The sequence below is a fragment of the Meleagris gallopavo genome, chromosome 5 (genome assembly GCF_905368555.1).
Source record: "Meleagris gallopavo chromosome 5, MGAL_WU_HG_1.1, whole genome shotgun sequence".
Lineage (NCBI taxonomy): Eukaryota > Metazoa > Chordata > Aves > Galliformes > Phasianidae > Meleagris > Meleagris gallopavo.
The window spans coordinates 23009873-23024246 of record NC_139408.1 but is presented as its reverse complement, the minus strand read 5'-3'; the positions used below and the strand labels follow the sequence as shown (position 1 = coordinate 23024246).

The following is a 14374-nucleotide window of genomic DNA, read 5'->3' as shown; positions in this document are numbered from 1 at the left end:
TGTGGGGAAAGAAGACAACTGGACTCTAAGGGGAAAAGGGATGGAATTTTCAACAGAAAAACAGGAGGAGGACTGGGAATGGTTAAGGAGGTCGCTGCTAAAGTACAGCATCCAAGAAGATCCTGCATCAAGGAACCAAGCCAGCATGATGGGGAGGCAGCAGTCATGCCAAGAGCTGCGGGAGAGCAGGTTGACACTGGGAGCAGCAGTGAGCTGCTTGGGTCGGGGCAGCTGGCAGAGACTTCTCTGCTGGCCCAAGCTCTCCCTATGCCCTGGGACAAACTTATCCTCTTAATCCTTATGCCATGTTATACAGTGGGATGCTAATTTTAGTTCAGAGTGTGGCGGGATATCCAAAGGCATTTGGTTTGGTTTCTGCTAATTAAGTATGAAAATGAAAATGCCCCAAAGGGAGGGAAAGATGCCAAGAGAAAAGGGATAAGAGGAGCCTCAGTCCCGCTGTCCCTGACACACCATGACCTCTGGAGTCCTGTTTCTTCATTCTGGTTTAATATTAACCCAGCAGGGCTGTGACTCCACTTATTCTGCTTCCTTTGCATTTCCTCTGCAGCCAGGGCTGTACAGCATGGCGCACAGCAAAACCACTATGCTGCAGGGCCTGCTCCTTTTCAGCCTTCTGCACCCCATCTTGAGCCATGACGGAGGTAAGAACACAGGGAGATGGGCAGTACCAGTGGGTGATTAAGGAAGGAGAATGGGCTTAATTCCTTCAGTGGTAAAGCCTGTGGAAGGTTTTCCAGGTAATGCAGAAGGAGATTCTAAAAGCCTGTAGCTGGGAGCGAAAGGGTGCAGAGAGCGGAGTGAGCATATTGCTTCCCTGCCCAGAAGGATGCAGCGGCACCCAGCAGCTGGCAGGGAAAGCTGGTGACAACAGCTCAGTGGATTTCACAGGTCACCTGACTGATGGTGGAGAATGAGAATGTGACTCAGAACAAGACCCTGTGTAGCACAGCTGTGGGTCTTGTTAGTTCCTTAGCTGACCCCACTGGCCGCAACTCTGCATTGCCTCTCCAGCTATCCTTTATCTAAAGTTTAGGTCATATACAGTATGCAGCCTTCCTGCTTACTGCTCCTTTTTTTTTTTACTAGAGCCTCTACTTCATCTACTTATTCTTATTATGAGTTCAGGTCCCTTCTAACCCACTGCTGTATGGGGAAAGACCTGTCATAGGTCTCAGATCAGGGCCTGTGAGGTGAAGGTGAAGATAGAATTTACCTATGCCTATTACAGTAGCCTGAAATTGGCAAGACAGAAATTCAGTGGTTGGTAGACAGCAGTAGCAAGCTACGAGCAAACAAGCAATTTAGCAGAGCAGCTTTGCCAAGGATAGCAGAAGATTATTTTCACTTCTGTGACCTGGACGAAGCCAGTCCTGACAGATGAATTATAGTGAGACTGCTGTGATCACCAGCTGTGGACCTCATAGGTCCTTGACAAGGCTTCCCTTCTCTGTACGGTGAACTGGGGAGGCTGGGCTGTGGGAGCATTACACCAGCTGAGCGAAAGCGTCAAGAGGAGACACAGGGACCCTCCCACCATGAGCATCCCTTTGACTGGCAGTGTTCTGACTCGGTAGTTTTCCTGGAAAAGGGGCAGGCACTGTCACTGCTCAAGCGTCCACGACGTGCCAACAAGGGATTTCTGGAAGAGATGATTAAAGGAAACCTGGAGCGAGAGTGCCTGGAGGAGACATGCAATTACGAGGAGGCCTTTGAAGCCCTTGAATCCACTGTTGACACGGTATGTCACAGGCCACATCGGTGTCCTGCAGCCAGCTCCTGCAGTGAGACCTGTGGGTGACACGCAGCCAGGGGCTGGGGTCTTAACACACAATTTTGTGCTACAAAGGCAAAGCTATTGTGCCTGTCACCCAGGGAGAGACTAGATATCCTTAGGGAAATTCCCTCCTAGAGCCACTCCTGGAACTGCACCGCAAATCTCAAGTCCGTTTTCCTCTCTCTCTATTTCAAGCGTGAAGTGAAATAAAAGAGAGCCTTTCCTCAACCACTAGATAAGAATTTCATCTTCATCTAGTTCAGTATGGTGCCACACACATTTGAATAGCTGCAGTCCCAGACTCAAAGAACAGCTGACTTAGCAAACAAATTCTGAGTGTGGATGCCTCAAGCCCCTTTGAGATGAAACTCTGGCACAATGTATCCATTTTCTGGCATCCAGACTCACTCACTCAGCTAATATATATATATATATTTTTCTCCATCCTGTTGTAAAATACTCCTAGCCCCAAGGCCAGTATCAGTGATAATTCCACACCTGAGTATAAAATAATAAACATTATCAGTCAGGAGTTTAAGCCAGAATGATAAAAGCTCTACAAACTATTTCTAAAGCAATCACTTTCAGGCTGCACGGGAGAGATGCAGATGCGAGGAACTGAGCAATACTTGCATATGACCTTCAGAAATTCCAGGTTAAATTCTTTGTACTTCTGTGCTGCAGTACTTCCTCTGCAGGTTGATGAGGAAGAACTGCTGTAAGCATCTCTGGTGGTTTTTTAGAAGTGATTGTAGTCCCCTCTGTTAGTCTCATGAGTTGCAAATCCACAGCAAGTAGCCTGAGTCTCTCCTGGAGATGATCAATTACTTGATTAACAGCTGAGCAAGGACAGCAAATGTTTCTGCACATAACCAATTGCCTGTGTTTGCATCTCCACGTTTGTTAGAAGTAATAAAAATCATTGGTGCATCCTGCCTGTTCTAGGTCAATATAGAGAAGACAAAGCCAAGGTGGAAGTTCAGCACAGATTAACAATCAAAATGACCTTCATAGGATGGTAGAAAAACCTGCAGACATTAGGTTAATTTGTCACAGGATCTTTGCTGTATTATGGTATTGTGTTTTGCTGGCATGGAACATAAGGCAAAGCAAAGCAAAAAACTTGCTTATCAGAGCAGAGCTGAAAAATGACTTGAATCCTGAGTCTGATGAGTGGGAATGTGGTTTTATATCAGACTTTCTGCTTTGTTAGATGCCCTAGTATTTAATACAAACAGAGCTGGTTTAGTTTGCTCCATTTAGGCATTCTGCTTGTTTGAATTGCAGCAGCCAAGGTCTGATGTACTGCATCTCTACTCCTTGATATTTATGGTGTTTTTTTTTTCTTGTTTGTTTCTACAGGATGCATTTTGGGCAAAATACCAAGGTAGGTTGCTTCAAGTTCCTCAGTAATCCTTACTGGAGAAATGGCTCCCTACCCTCTTAAGAGAGGTCACTCTCCAGGAAAAAGCACTTGCGTTTTGTCCCTAAATGATAAACTGGTTCAAACCATGATACTTAATGAGTTTCTTTCATATAACGTGCTTCTTTCTTCTTATTTTGCAAGTATGTCAGGGCATAAAAATGCCTAGGACAACTCTGGATGCTTGTCTAGAAGGTAAGAAATTCATGTGGAACTTAAGCTCCCAGATACTTTGAATGCCAGGAATTTGCTTCCTGCAGATTTTGGAAGGAAAAAAAAAATCTGAAATTGGCAAGGTCATCTAATTAGAAAGAAAAATATCATGAGGGGAGTTTTAAATTTCTTTCATCCTCTTTATTTCCCCCACTATCTATTTTACAAACTGCCTAACTGCTCCATTGAAATGGCATAGGGTAGATATGCTTTTCCCCAGGACAAAGTAACGAAGCCTTAAGTATAGCTCTGGGTTAAACTGGCCTCTCAGTACTGCTCTGACCTGTGCCTTACAGCCAAAGCAAAGCACAGAGCCTCAGGGAGAGCTCTCTCTAATGAGGCAAAGCAAGTTTAAGAGAGTGCTCTTTCCATCTTATAAAAAGAATACCTCACATGTCTGAAAAGTTAAAGGCACCTGTTGTACTTCTGACCTTGAAAATGTTACATCCATTTCCACCAACTCAGGCTCACCTATTTTGGGATTTTGACAGGTAACTGTGCTGTTAATCTGGGCCAGAACTATCGGGGGACAATTAACTACACCAAATCAGGCATTGAATGTCAAGTGTGGACAAGCAAATATCCACATATACCTAAGTAAGTTCATCTCTTGCTTTCCCCTAAAGGGTTCTCCAGGGTGTCTCTCCTTCCTAGCCTTACCACCCTTTCCTCACAGATTTAATGCGTCCAATTATCCTGACCTCACTGAGAACTACTGCAGGAACCCAGACAACAATTCAGAAGGTCCATGGTGCTACACACGAGACCCAACAGTGGAACGGGAGGAGTGCCCCATTCCAGTATGTGGTATGTCTCAGCACTACATCCCAGCTTTTCACCAGCAAGGAACTTAGCAGTAAGACTGACCCTAAGAAAGGGAAAAGAATTAGTGAGGAGGGTGCTTATACAATAGAGGACACACAGAATAGAGGGTCTGTATCTTAAAAATTGAAAGAGGATGGGAAGTAAACATCATTAAGTTACACACACATTCCCATGCTAGAAATAACATCTGATACTACAACTTTGTAGAGGGTCACCGCTCACAAGGTAGCATAGCAGAAGCTCTCAAATATAAATGGATGCCCTGGGGAATTCTGTGCTTTAATAAACTGGCTCTAGTACTATTTGCTAACAGAAGTATTTTCTAGGACAAAGCTATGGATTAAATCACAACTTTCTGCCTTTCCAGGTCAAGAAAGGACAACAGTCAAGTTCACTCCTCGGGTCACACCATCAACCACAGCACAGCCTTGTGAATCAGAGAAAGGCATGCTTTACACAGGGACGCTTTCAGTCACTGTGTCTGGGGCTACGTGCCTGCCATGGGCCTCAGAGAAGGCCAAAGCAGTGCTCCAAGGCAAAACAATTAATCCAGAGGTGAAGCTGCAGGAGAATTACTGTCGGAACCCTGATGCAGATGATGAGGGTGTCTGGTGTGTAATAGATGAACCACCATACTTTGAATACTGTGACCTGCATTACTGCGGTAAGAAGCCTTCATTGGTTTGAGTAGGCACACTTGTCAGGGAATGGAAAAACCAACAAAACAACAAAACATGACTAGATTAGTACGAGTCAATGCATGTGAAAGTCCTAGTTGTCCAAATAGCACATGTACTAACCTGCCATACCTGTATATAGAGCCATTACCTCTCTCAGGTGTACTTTTCTCTCTAAAGCCTCACACTGATGGATGACAAACACGAAAAGTAGCAACTGTTTTAAAATGCCATTCCTTCCTTGTTCCTACTGTATGTGGAAATGAACATCTATACTGACTTAAATGTAGAAACTGCACGTCCATCTTTTTGTCTCTCTCAGACAGCTCGTTAGAGGATGAGAATGAACAGTTGGAGGAAATATCAGGACGTACTGTCTTTCAAGAGTTCAAAACCTTCTTTGATGAAAAAACTTTTGGTGAAGGTGAAGCAGGTGAGCAAAAAGTGTGTAGAGAATTTGCAGTTTCTTCTGCCAGAGCATTCCACTGTGCCTCTGAAATACCAGCTTACCAACAGCTGCCAAAAGCAGGGGTGGGAGACACTTAAATTCCCTGAAGGTGCAGCAGAAGTCGAACTGTCAAACTCTAGTTACAATTATGGAGCTAATAAGCACTCTCTCCCTAGGCTCTTCCAACTTAGCATGCTGACTTCAGATAAAACTGTGCTGCTGTGAAGCAGGCAGAGTAATGAAAACAGACTGCCTATTTTTTCAGACTGTGGCACTCGCCCTTTATTCGAAAAGAAACAGATAACAGACCAAAGTGAGAAGGAGCTACTAGACTCCTACATGGGAGGCAGAGTCGTACATGGGAATGATGCAGAAGTTGGAAGTTCCCCCTGGTAAAGTATTATCTCCCTTCTCTACCCTTCCTGCCCCCTTCATGCAGGGGAAAATAAAAGGGCAATCTGCCAGTTAGCATGTAGCTGCTATCATTTCTAATCACAAATCTCCAAGTGGTTGACAAGGCAGTAGAAAAATAGCTGGAAATAAACTTTTCTCCTCTGGAGCTAAGTATACAAACATCGGGGAAAGCAAGAGTGCTGGTGTGGCTCATGGTTCCAGCTTTACTGGAACAGACAGGATAAGAAATTCTTGCAAGTGAAGGAAATAAGGCAAATTGTCTATTATATAAGTTACACATCTCCAGGGTAGATATATTTTCAATAAAGCCATCTGTCTTTATACAGCACAATGTGCTTCCATGCTTACTGCAAATCCCGCTCTCCCTGCATAACACGAAGACACACGCGTCCAGCCAAGACTTCAATCCTAAGCTTTCCTCTTTCCTTGTGTCTAAGGCAGGTGATGCTCTACAAAAAGAGTCCTCAAGAGCTGCTGTGTGGTGCCAGCCTCATCAGTAACAGCTGGGTCTTGACTGCTGCTCATTGCCTTCTTTATCCACCCTGGGAGAAGAACTTGACTACAAATGACATCTTGGTGCGGATTGGCAAGCATTTCAGGGCAAAGTAAGAGAGCCTAGACTAAGCAAGAGTAAACTAGCTTTGCCCTTGAAGTAGTGAGATATAATGAGATTTGGATAAAAACCAGCATCCAATGAAGTATACAGAAATATGTAAACTAATGGCAAAGGCCTCCCAATAGTGGGATTTAATGGAACTATATATGCTGTGCTTGCTGATCCCAAAGGTTGAAGTGAGAGGGAGAACAGAACCATGGGAAGTTTAAAGGTGCACTCCATTGTCAAGAGGGGAAAATCGTCAGCCCCCAGAGACTCTCACTTGCTACCGTACAGTGAGTTCTTTCCTTTACAACTATTTCAGATATGAAAAGAATAAAGAGAAAATTGTTCTGTTGGATAAAATCATCATCCATCCCAAGTACAACTGGAAAGAGAACATGGACCGAGATATTGCACTCCTGCACCTGAAGCGGCCGGTCATCTTCAGCGACTACATCCATCCTGTCTGCTTGCCTACCAAGGAGCTTGTGCAGAGGTGAGGTGGCTGTTCCCTCAGTCTCAGAAATACAGACTACAACATCCTTCAGGCCATCATGGAAGATGATAAAGAAAGATGCCTGTTAAGACTACTTACAGTGAAGGAGTCTGGCAACAGAAAGCTGTTACAAGATATATAACATATGTTATAACCTTTCTTCTTTCCACAGGTTGATGCTGGCAGGTTTCAAAGGGCGGGTAACTGGCTGGGGAAATCTGAAAGAAACATGGGCCACTACCCCAGAAAACCTGCCAACAGTTCTGCAACAGCTCAATCTACCTATTGTAGACCAAAACACCTGCAAGGCATCCACCAGGGTTAAAGTCACTGACAATATGTTCTGCGCTGGTAAGTACACCTGGATACATAAGGTTAAAGCTTGCCATTGAAGACATGGGGTCTGGACTCCCCATGAAACTCTTGCTACAAAGTTACCTTCCAATAAACTTGCAAATACCCTCCCCTAAAAGAAAACTTTCCCATGACAGTAACTCTTTCAGCTTTCAGACAACACAAAGGCAGCAGAATTTAGGAATAAGGTTTTAGCGCTATGCTGTCAGGCTAAGTAGCCTAATAGAACAATTCCACTAATTATCAGCAACAGCTGTGTGAGAACTATGCTCATAATACAATCTTTTCACAGCATAAGAAGCAGTTCAGCAGCTTTCTACGTTGACTGCAAACCAGCTATTGTAATCCTCAGTAGACAAACAATCCATTCTTTACTAACTTGCCTCAACTGTTTGAGCTCCTGTTTAATCCTATGCCACAACTTCTATGGGAACAGACTCCCTCAGATTAATTACAGCATGTGTGGATAAAGTAATTCCCAATGTTCTGTTAAGTTTCCTGACCAATAAATTAGAATAAATCTATTAATAACATTTCTTGATGTTACAGGCTATTTTATGGATCTCTTATAGCTTTATAATTTCTCTTTCAAGCTGAGAAGCGCTTTTCATTTTTTTTCCTACTATAGAAGGCATTCTGTAGTTCTGATAATCTTTATAGCACCTTCTTAAACCTCCTCTAGCACTCTTTGAGAGAGAAGAGACAGTGTTCAAGATATAAACACACTAGAGATTTATGTACTAGATTAATTCTTCTTGCTATTGCTGTATTCCTAATTCCTGGGGGCATGTCAACAACTATTAGGCTGAGTCTGTGCTGTTTGCATCTAACAATATGCTTGAGAGGATAGAAGCCAATTGCACGAGACCCCAACAATACACTGTTCCTATTGTTTCTTCTTCTAAAAAAAGCATTTTTGAAAAAATAGCTGAGATGCAGACATACAGCAGCAAAAAGGAATCTTGCATGACAGGAAGAACGTGCTCAGACGTGACAATGAAACCTATCTTTATAGCAAGTCTAAAATAAACATCCAGCTGGACAAAGAGGAGAGCCTACAGAAAGACATGCAAGGAAAAATGAGGAAGATCATTTTTCTCTAGTCAATACAATGAAAAAACAGAGTGCATGGAACTTGCACACACTGAAGTCTGTAAAACAAAGGCACAGCAGCTCAAGCTATAGCTGCAAACAGCAGCTGACCAATAGCAATTCTGATAAGAAACAGGGTGGCAGAGTACAGCAAAATCAGTAATGTTGCAGACAGCAGAGATAGCTGTTACAAAGAAATTAAAAAAAATCATTTGCTTTTAAGTCCAATGTTTGTAGAAGCAGTAAGCAATGAGTGAGCAGGGGCTCTAAGATATTATGAAACAATGCTTCAAGGAACAGACGACCACCACTCTCCTATAGTCAAATGGCTAACTTTCCTCTTGCCTTTAGGTTATAGTCCTGAAGACTCAAAGAGAGGAGATGCTTGTGAAGGAGACAGCGGGGGGCCTTTTGTGATGAAGGTATGTTCAACAAGCTCAAAGACAACAGAGCTGGATTTGTGTGATGCTGAAGTTGTATAATCGCCTGAAAAAAAACAGCAGCAGAGATGAAAACTGCTGAGCAGCTGAAGCAAATTCAACTGAAACCTGAACTGATCCAATAAGATGCATCCTGCAGTCATCTAGCTCAATTTCTTTACTGAGTTTCCTGCAAATACAGAGGTCAGCTGCAGAATTTCTAAGCGATGGCCAATTCCCACGTAGAGGTTTGAGAGTAAAGACAAAGTTATGCCAACAAGCTATGTTATCTAGTAGATACCAGTTTAAATTCCGAAGTAGTATCCATGATGTAAAAAGGCTGTGGCACAAACAAGTCCTAGATCTGAAAATCTCTTGTTCTTGTGCTAATTTCATTTTTCTTTGCTTTAGAACCCAGATGACAACCGTTGGTATCAAGTGGGAATAGTTTCATGGGGAGAAGGCTGTGACCGAGATGGCAAATACGGATTTTATACTCACGTATTCCGCCTGAAAAAATGGATGCGAAAAACCATTGAAAAACAAGGATAGAAGAGCTTCCCTTGCTTGTTCTCAGTTCTACAATATTCCACTTCTTAAAAACATACACATTGATAAATCTTGAAGTAGGAGTTAAATCCCTGCAACTTGACAAAGGAACATGTTCTTCCTTGAAAATAAAAATTCTCAACTATCTTCTTCCTCGTGTTCATGCTAAGCTGAACAGCACCTGAATCCATGTCAGCACAATAGCTAGGAGCATCAACACAACAGCAGTAGCAGTACTTCAAATGTTCTTCTCCACTCTATCAGCAGTAACAACAGATTTCAGACTTCAGATGATGGACTTAAGTCACAGTAAGCAAGACCTCCCCTTGGACACTGTCCATTCCCCCTTCAATTGAATTCGTTTTCTGTTCTAGAAATCTGAAATAACAAACTGGAGATACCTACCACCTTACAGGAACTGTAGCATTATTCAAAATGCCACTTCAAGAATAAAGCAACTATAGCATTTGTTGCTAAGACAGACATTGTTCTCAGCCACAACAGCAGCAACAAAATACCAGCACTGCTCCTTATAAAGGTAGTGTCTTAAGTTACAGATGTCATCTGTGTGTAACTAACGATGTACAGAAACAGGGGTTTGAATAGATGAAGTAACACATGCATTTCTGCACAGCAGTAACTTTCTATATGGCAAGTACTGCTGGGATCTGGAAGTATATTTTCTGCTGGCGTAACTAGATTCAGAAGGAAGCAATTTGTACACACACAGTTTTCTAAGGTCTTCCAAAGACAGCATCTGGTACCGTTCCTATTTTGTTCCTATAGAACTGTTTAGGATTCATCCTTAAAAGAAGCCCCACCTCTTTGTCTTTGCTCCAGCATTCATGAAAGAAGTACAATAGTAAACATGTATTACCAGCCAATCTGTTCGGACCAATTTTCTCTTAAAGTAATGAGGGATTTGGAAGCTATCTTTGCTCCCCAAAAGATCATATTCTCAAATCCCTCATCCTTCACAGTGCCATCAAGTTACAGAAAGAGGCAATAAAGTTGCTTCTGCTTCAAATGGAGTATTAAAGAAAGAGAATGACTTGAAAAAAAGATGATAGAGACAACTATCCGAAATTCATTGGAAATAAATGAAGTTATTAATCAGTTACTGTGTTTTGCTACCTCACTGAAATTGGCTTACTTAGGAATCAAATGAGGACAGCCATTTTGATTGCCCAAGGGAAGTACAAAAACCACCTCTCAAAGGTATCTGAGAAAACCAACCTCAAATGCTCAAGTTCCACAACTGTTTCAAGTCACTGATAACCACAGGCATTGAAAAATGAAAATTCTTAGCCCTCCTAATGCTCGAATTTTATAGCCTCATCCTACTCACAACTATAATTAGAGAGAAACCTGGAGGACTTACGGAGAACCAGGACAATACAACTTCTGGAGTAAGTCACTGTTAATGCAGACTTATTACAAACAATACAGAGGAATCATTTTTAAAATTCAGTTTAATATTATTTAAATATTTTCTGGGCTAAAGATTAGGCTTTATTAATTTATGTGCACAAGTTTTAGTTTAGAACTCCCAGGATATTGAGTCCAAACACTACAAAGACACAGGGCAAAAAACTCATTCATAGTAAACAACTATATCTTCTTCTACTCATTATTCCTGTACTTCACTTCCAAATCAGTTTTAAGTCTAAAATAGTTGATCAAAATAGTAGTATGCAAGTTTGCAGGCATTGCCGCTTTAACATCCTGAACTAATTAACAAACAGCTCTTCAGAATGTCTATTAGACATGGTACAGTAAATAAAAATATGGATTCATTTATATGTTAGTAACTGTTTCAAAAAGCAGCTGGTAACTGAGAGGTAGTGGCAGTAACTCCAATGACATCCAAACAACTATTTGCCAATAGCCCCCAGTGCACAAAACGTCTGCACTTATCAACAATGGCCAAAACTTCCTCTTGCCATTTAGGTCTGTTTAATAAAAGGGCACGACTGCTCCAGGTCAGCATAGGAGACCGCAACTACTGAATCAAAGCAGTGTGAAGCAATGAAGGGCATCGTGTTAGTTAACACAGGATGAAGACTGCTCACAAGTCACCTGCTACCACAGTGCATAAACTCACCACAAGCACCAAGCAGTATTACAAATCCACTGTAACCCCAGCCAAGGGGTCCTGTAAAAGGAAAATTGCAGCCATCTGCAGCAGCTCTACCATAGACCTGTTGTACACGTACTGATTTAAAACCAAGTTTTCACTGTAATCAGGCAAGATTGATTCAGCTACAGCCCAAATGCTGAGACTCCCGTGGCCCCCAGAGCAAACACCAAAAGCAGCAGTTACATGGAGCCAGGATCAGAACCCAGAATAACAAAATGCTGCTTTAAGCCTGCCTGTCCAACTCTTCAATAGCTCTGTTCTAGCTACGGAACAGATGTGCAACTAATGCTTCGCAACCAGCTCACACAAGGCAGTGAAGGAGCAAAGTGAAAACATCACCTCCTGAGAGATGAATGGGCGAGGAAGGCTACACAGTGTAGGTCTTTAAGCTTTCATACTTGCTGCTTCTGAAGAAGGCTACTCAGAATACACTCCTCACTCAAAAAGCAGTTGACTACAGCTTTTGAAGACTAGCACTAGTAGGCATTTTCTAGTTATACGAAACAGGAGGGTTTGCTAACATTAGATGTTTAAGTGCAACTGAATATGGTGCTGTGGTCTACTTGCATTTGAAAACTCCATTAGGAAGACCACTTAATCAAATGAGTTCAGGATAAATGAGGCCACTGACTGTACATCACTGCTAATCTATTTCTTATCAACAGCAGCACACTCCCTCAAAGAGAAAGCATTTATACACAGAAGGGACTATGCTTCATCCAGGTAGAGGCAATACAAGGATTAGTAATTTAAAATAAGCATGTCAGCAAACTAAATATTCTCGACTTACTTGCAACTTACGGAAACCATAGTCCAAAACAAAAAACAGCAACTACATGGAAAAAAAATACACTACTGCTCATAGAAGAGTGCAAAGTCTCAGGATTGCAACCCAGACATAGTATATTCACTCATCTTCCCTATAAAATATCCAAGCTTTAGGTTCATTTCAAGAATAGCTTAGTTCAATTTCTAGATGCCCAGTCACTAACATTCAGGAATAGACAGCAACTTCTCTCACCAGCAGTCACTGCTGTTCCTATAAAGACTGGTATAGTTAATGCAAACTTTATTTACAAAAGACACTTAAATTAGTTACTTCATGCCATGTGTCCATATAGAATCAACAGTTCAAGGATTACATGGAGAAGAATTCACAAAATTAAAAGTGAAACCACTAAAGATTTTCTAAGAGTTAAGAACTAGGAAAAAGATCTTAAAGACAATATTACAAATAAAAAAAAGTTATGAGAAACTAGTCTGAGCAAGAGGATGGTTGTTTACAGGTCTGTACACTAATACTAATACACAGACAGCCTTCTATTGTCAAGAGATGCTCACTGAGAAGCAGATTATGTACAAATACTTGTGCCACAATAACCCAGTCCCTCCAAAATCCACTGTATTATACATAAACCAGTTTGTATACATGAGGCCTAAACGAGGCCATTTAACTATGAAGACTTCTAGTTTAGTAAACTAAAGCTGAAGACAGCAACCATGATGCTGCCTCTATTTGCGACTGCTTTTTATTCTCTCCAATCTTTTTTTCAAGTCATCAATATTAGCTGCTGCAGAAGAGGATGAAGCCATGGTAGTTCCAATACCAGAAGAATGAGTCTGATTGGAGTCCAGATCCAGATGTTGGTACTGTTCTCGTGACTCACGGAGCTGGGAGAGCTTACTATGAAGCATATCAGTAGAGGATGCAACTGTAGGGACTGCTGGTTTAGAGAGCAGAGATGTCAGAGGTGCTCTGTCTTCCTGCTATGGTGAAGAAAAGTGAAGTGTTAAGACAGACAATAGCAAAAGTCGTTAAGTACAAAACACAGTTAATGGCTTTTCATTTTTATAAAAAAGCACTGAAAATAGAAGAAAGGAAAGGAACCATATTGCTCTAGATCACCAGTGCTATTAAAGTCAGGTGTCAAAGTCAGAACCATGCAAAGCTAGCTACACTACTCAGTTCTTATAATTTAAGTAGCAAATGATTAACTTGGTGTCAGTATGAACACAAAGGAACTGTACAAGTCCAACCATTTGCATTAAGAAGTCACACTATATCCCTGACACTTTCAGCCTCAAAGCAAATCTAGATTCTGATGTGAATTTCTCTTAGGTGCAGCAGAGCCAATCATTTGAATCCTTATAAAGAAAGTGTAAACGAGGTACAATCCCACAGGATTTCCAAGTGCTGTCAAATACAATACCTTTGCATTGTCAAGGCCACAACGTTGCCTGAGAATTTTTAATCGTTCCAAGTAAACTGAAGGCCCCACTTCCTCCCCATTTGTGTTTCCTATAGATGAAGATACAGTGTGGGTAGAAACAGGAACACACGTTTCTTCCACCTGAGAAGAAATTCCTGGAAAGGAGAAGTGTTATAAAAACAAGAGGAAAAAAAAGAAAGATTAAAAACCTCAAAAATAAGCCTCTTAATCAGTTGCTTCAAATAAGATGCAAGAGATGAAGAATTAAACAAACTATGTGCATTTGCGAGGATAGGAATATTGGCCCTTTCATGCCTGTCAGGTAATTTTCAGTTTTCACTCTTTCAAAGAAAGCAGTAAAAGAAATGAAGACATAAAGCAGTAGTAGAGCAGGTCCAGAAGTAGCAATGACGCGGACAGTTGGCAAAGGAAGGGTATGTGTATACACATGCAGGATGGGGAGAAAGATGCTGATGCAAATCAAAGGTAAACAATAGAGGGAACATAACAATTACACTGGCAGGATGGGAAATATTTGGAGCTTTCCATTTTTTGCTACACTCTGTAGTACTCAGTCAGACCTCACCACTGATTCTAAATCCTCTTTACTTCTTGTTCAGATAACTTTAAACTACTGCAAATTCCAGTTCAGACTGAAACAGTGATGTCCAAAAGGAATATTACATGGTGTTCAAAGCTTCTCTGCTAGAAGACCAGG

The 14374-nt window shown here is 41.6% G+C and overlaps 2 protein-coding genes across 6 annotated transcripts in view; one reads left to right on the top strand and one right to left on the bottom strand.

The window, feature by feature from the left end:
• Positions 1–521: 521 nt before the first annotated feature.
• F2 (coagulation factor II, thrombin) lies at positions 522–9453 on the top strand. The gene is made up of 14 exons (XM_003206418.5): positions 522–665; positions 1599–1762; positions 3161–3185; positions 3366–3416; positions 3926–4031; positions 4111–4241; positions 4627–4923; positions 5259–5369; positions 5650–5776; positions 6236–6403; positions 6719–6892; positions 7065–7243; positions 8690–8760; positions 9169–9453. The coding sequence occupies exons 1-14, from the start codon at positions 587–589 to the stop codon at positions 9307–9309; spliced, it is 1824 nt and encodes a 607-aa protein (XP_003206466.1). The 5' UTR covers positions 522–586; the 3' UTR covers positions 9310–9453.
• Positions 9454–10760: 1307 nt separating this feature from the next.
• CKAP5 (cytoskeleton associated protein 5) overlaps positions 10761–14374 on the bottom strand; it is a 47375-nt gene continuing 43761 nt past the window's right edge. For 4 of the 5 annotated variants that reach the window (XM_085224705.1, XM_085224709.1, XM_085224706.1 and 1 more), the window contains 2 exons: positions 13657–13811; positions 10761–13213 (listed from right to left, as the gene is read on the bottom strand). In XM_085224705.1, coding sequence (XP_085080831.1) covers positions 12959–13213; positions 13657–13811 — 410 coding nt within the window. In that variant the 3' untranslated portion in view covers positions 10761–12958. The remainder of the gene's footprint in view (positions 13214–13656; positions 13812–14374) is intronic. The other variant, XM_085224708.1, reaches the window with a different exon arrangement.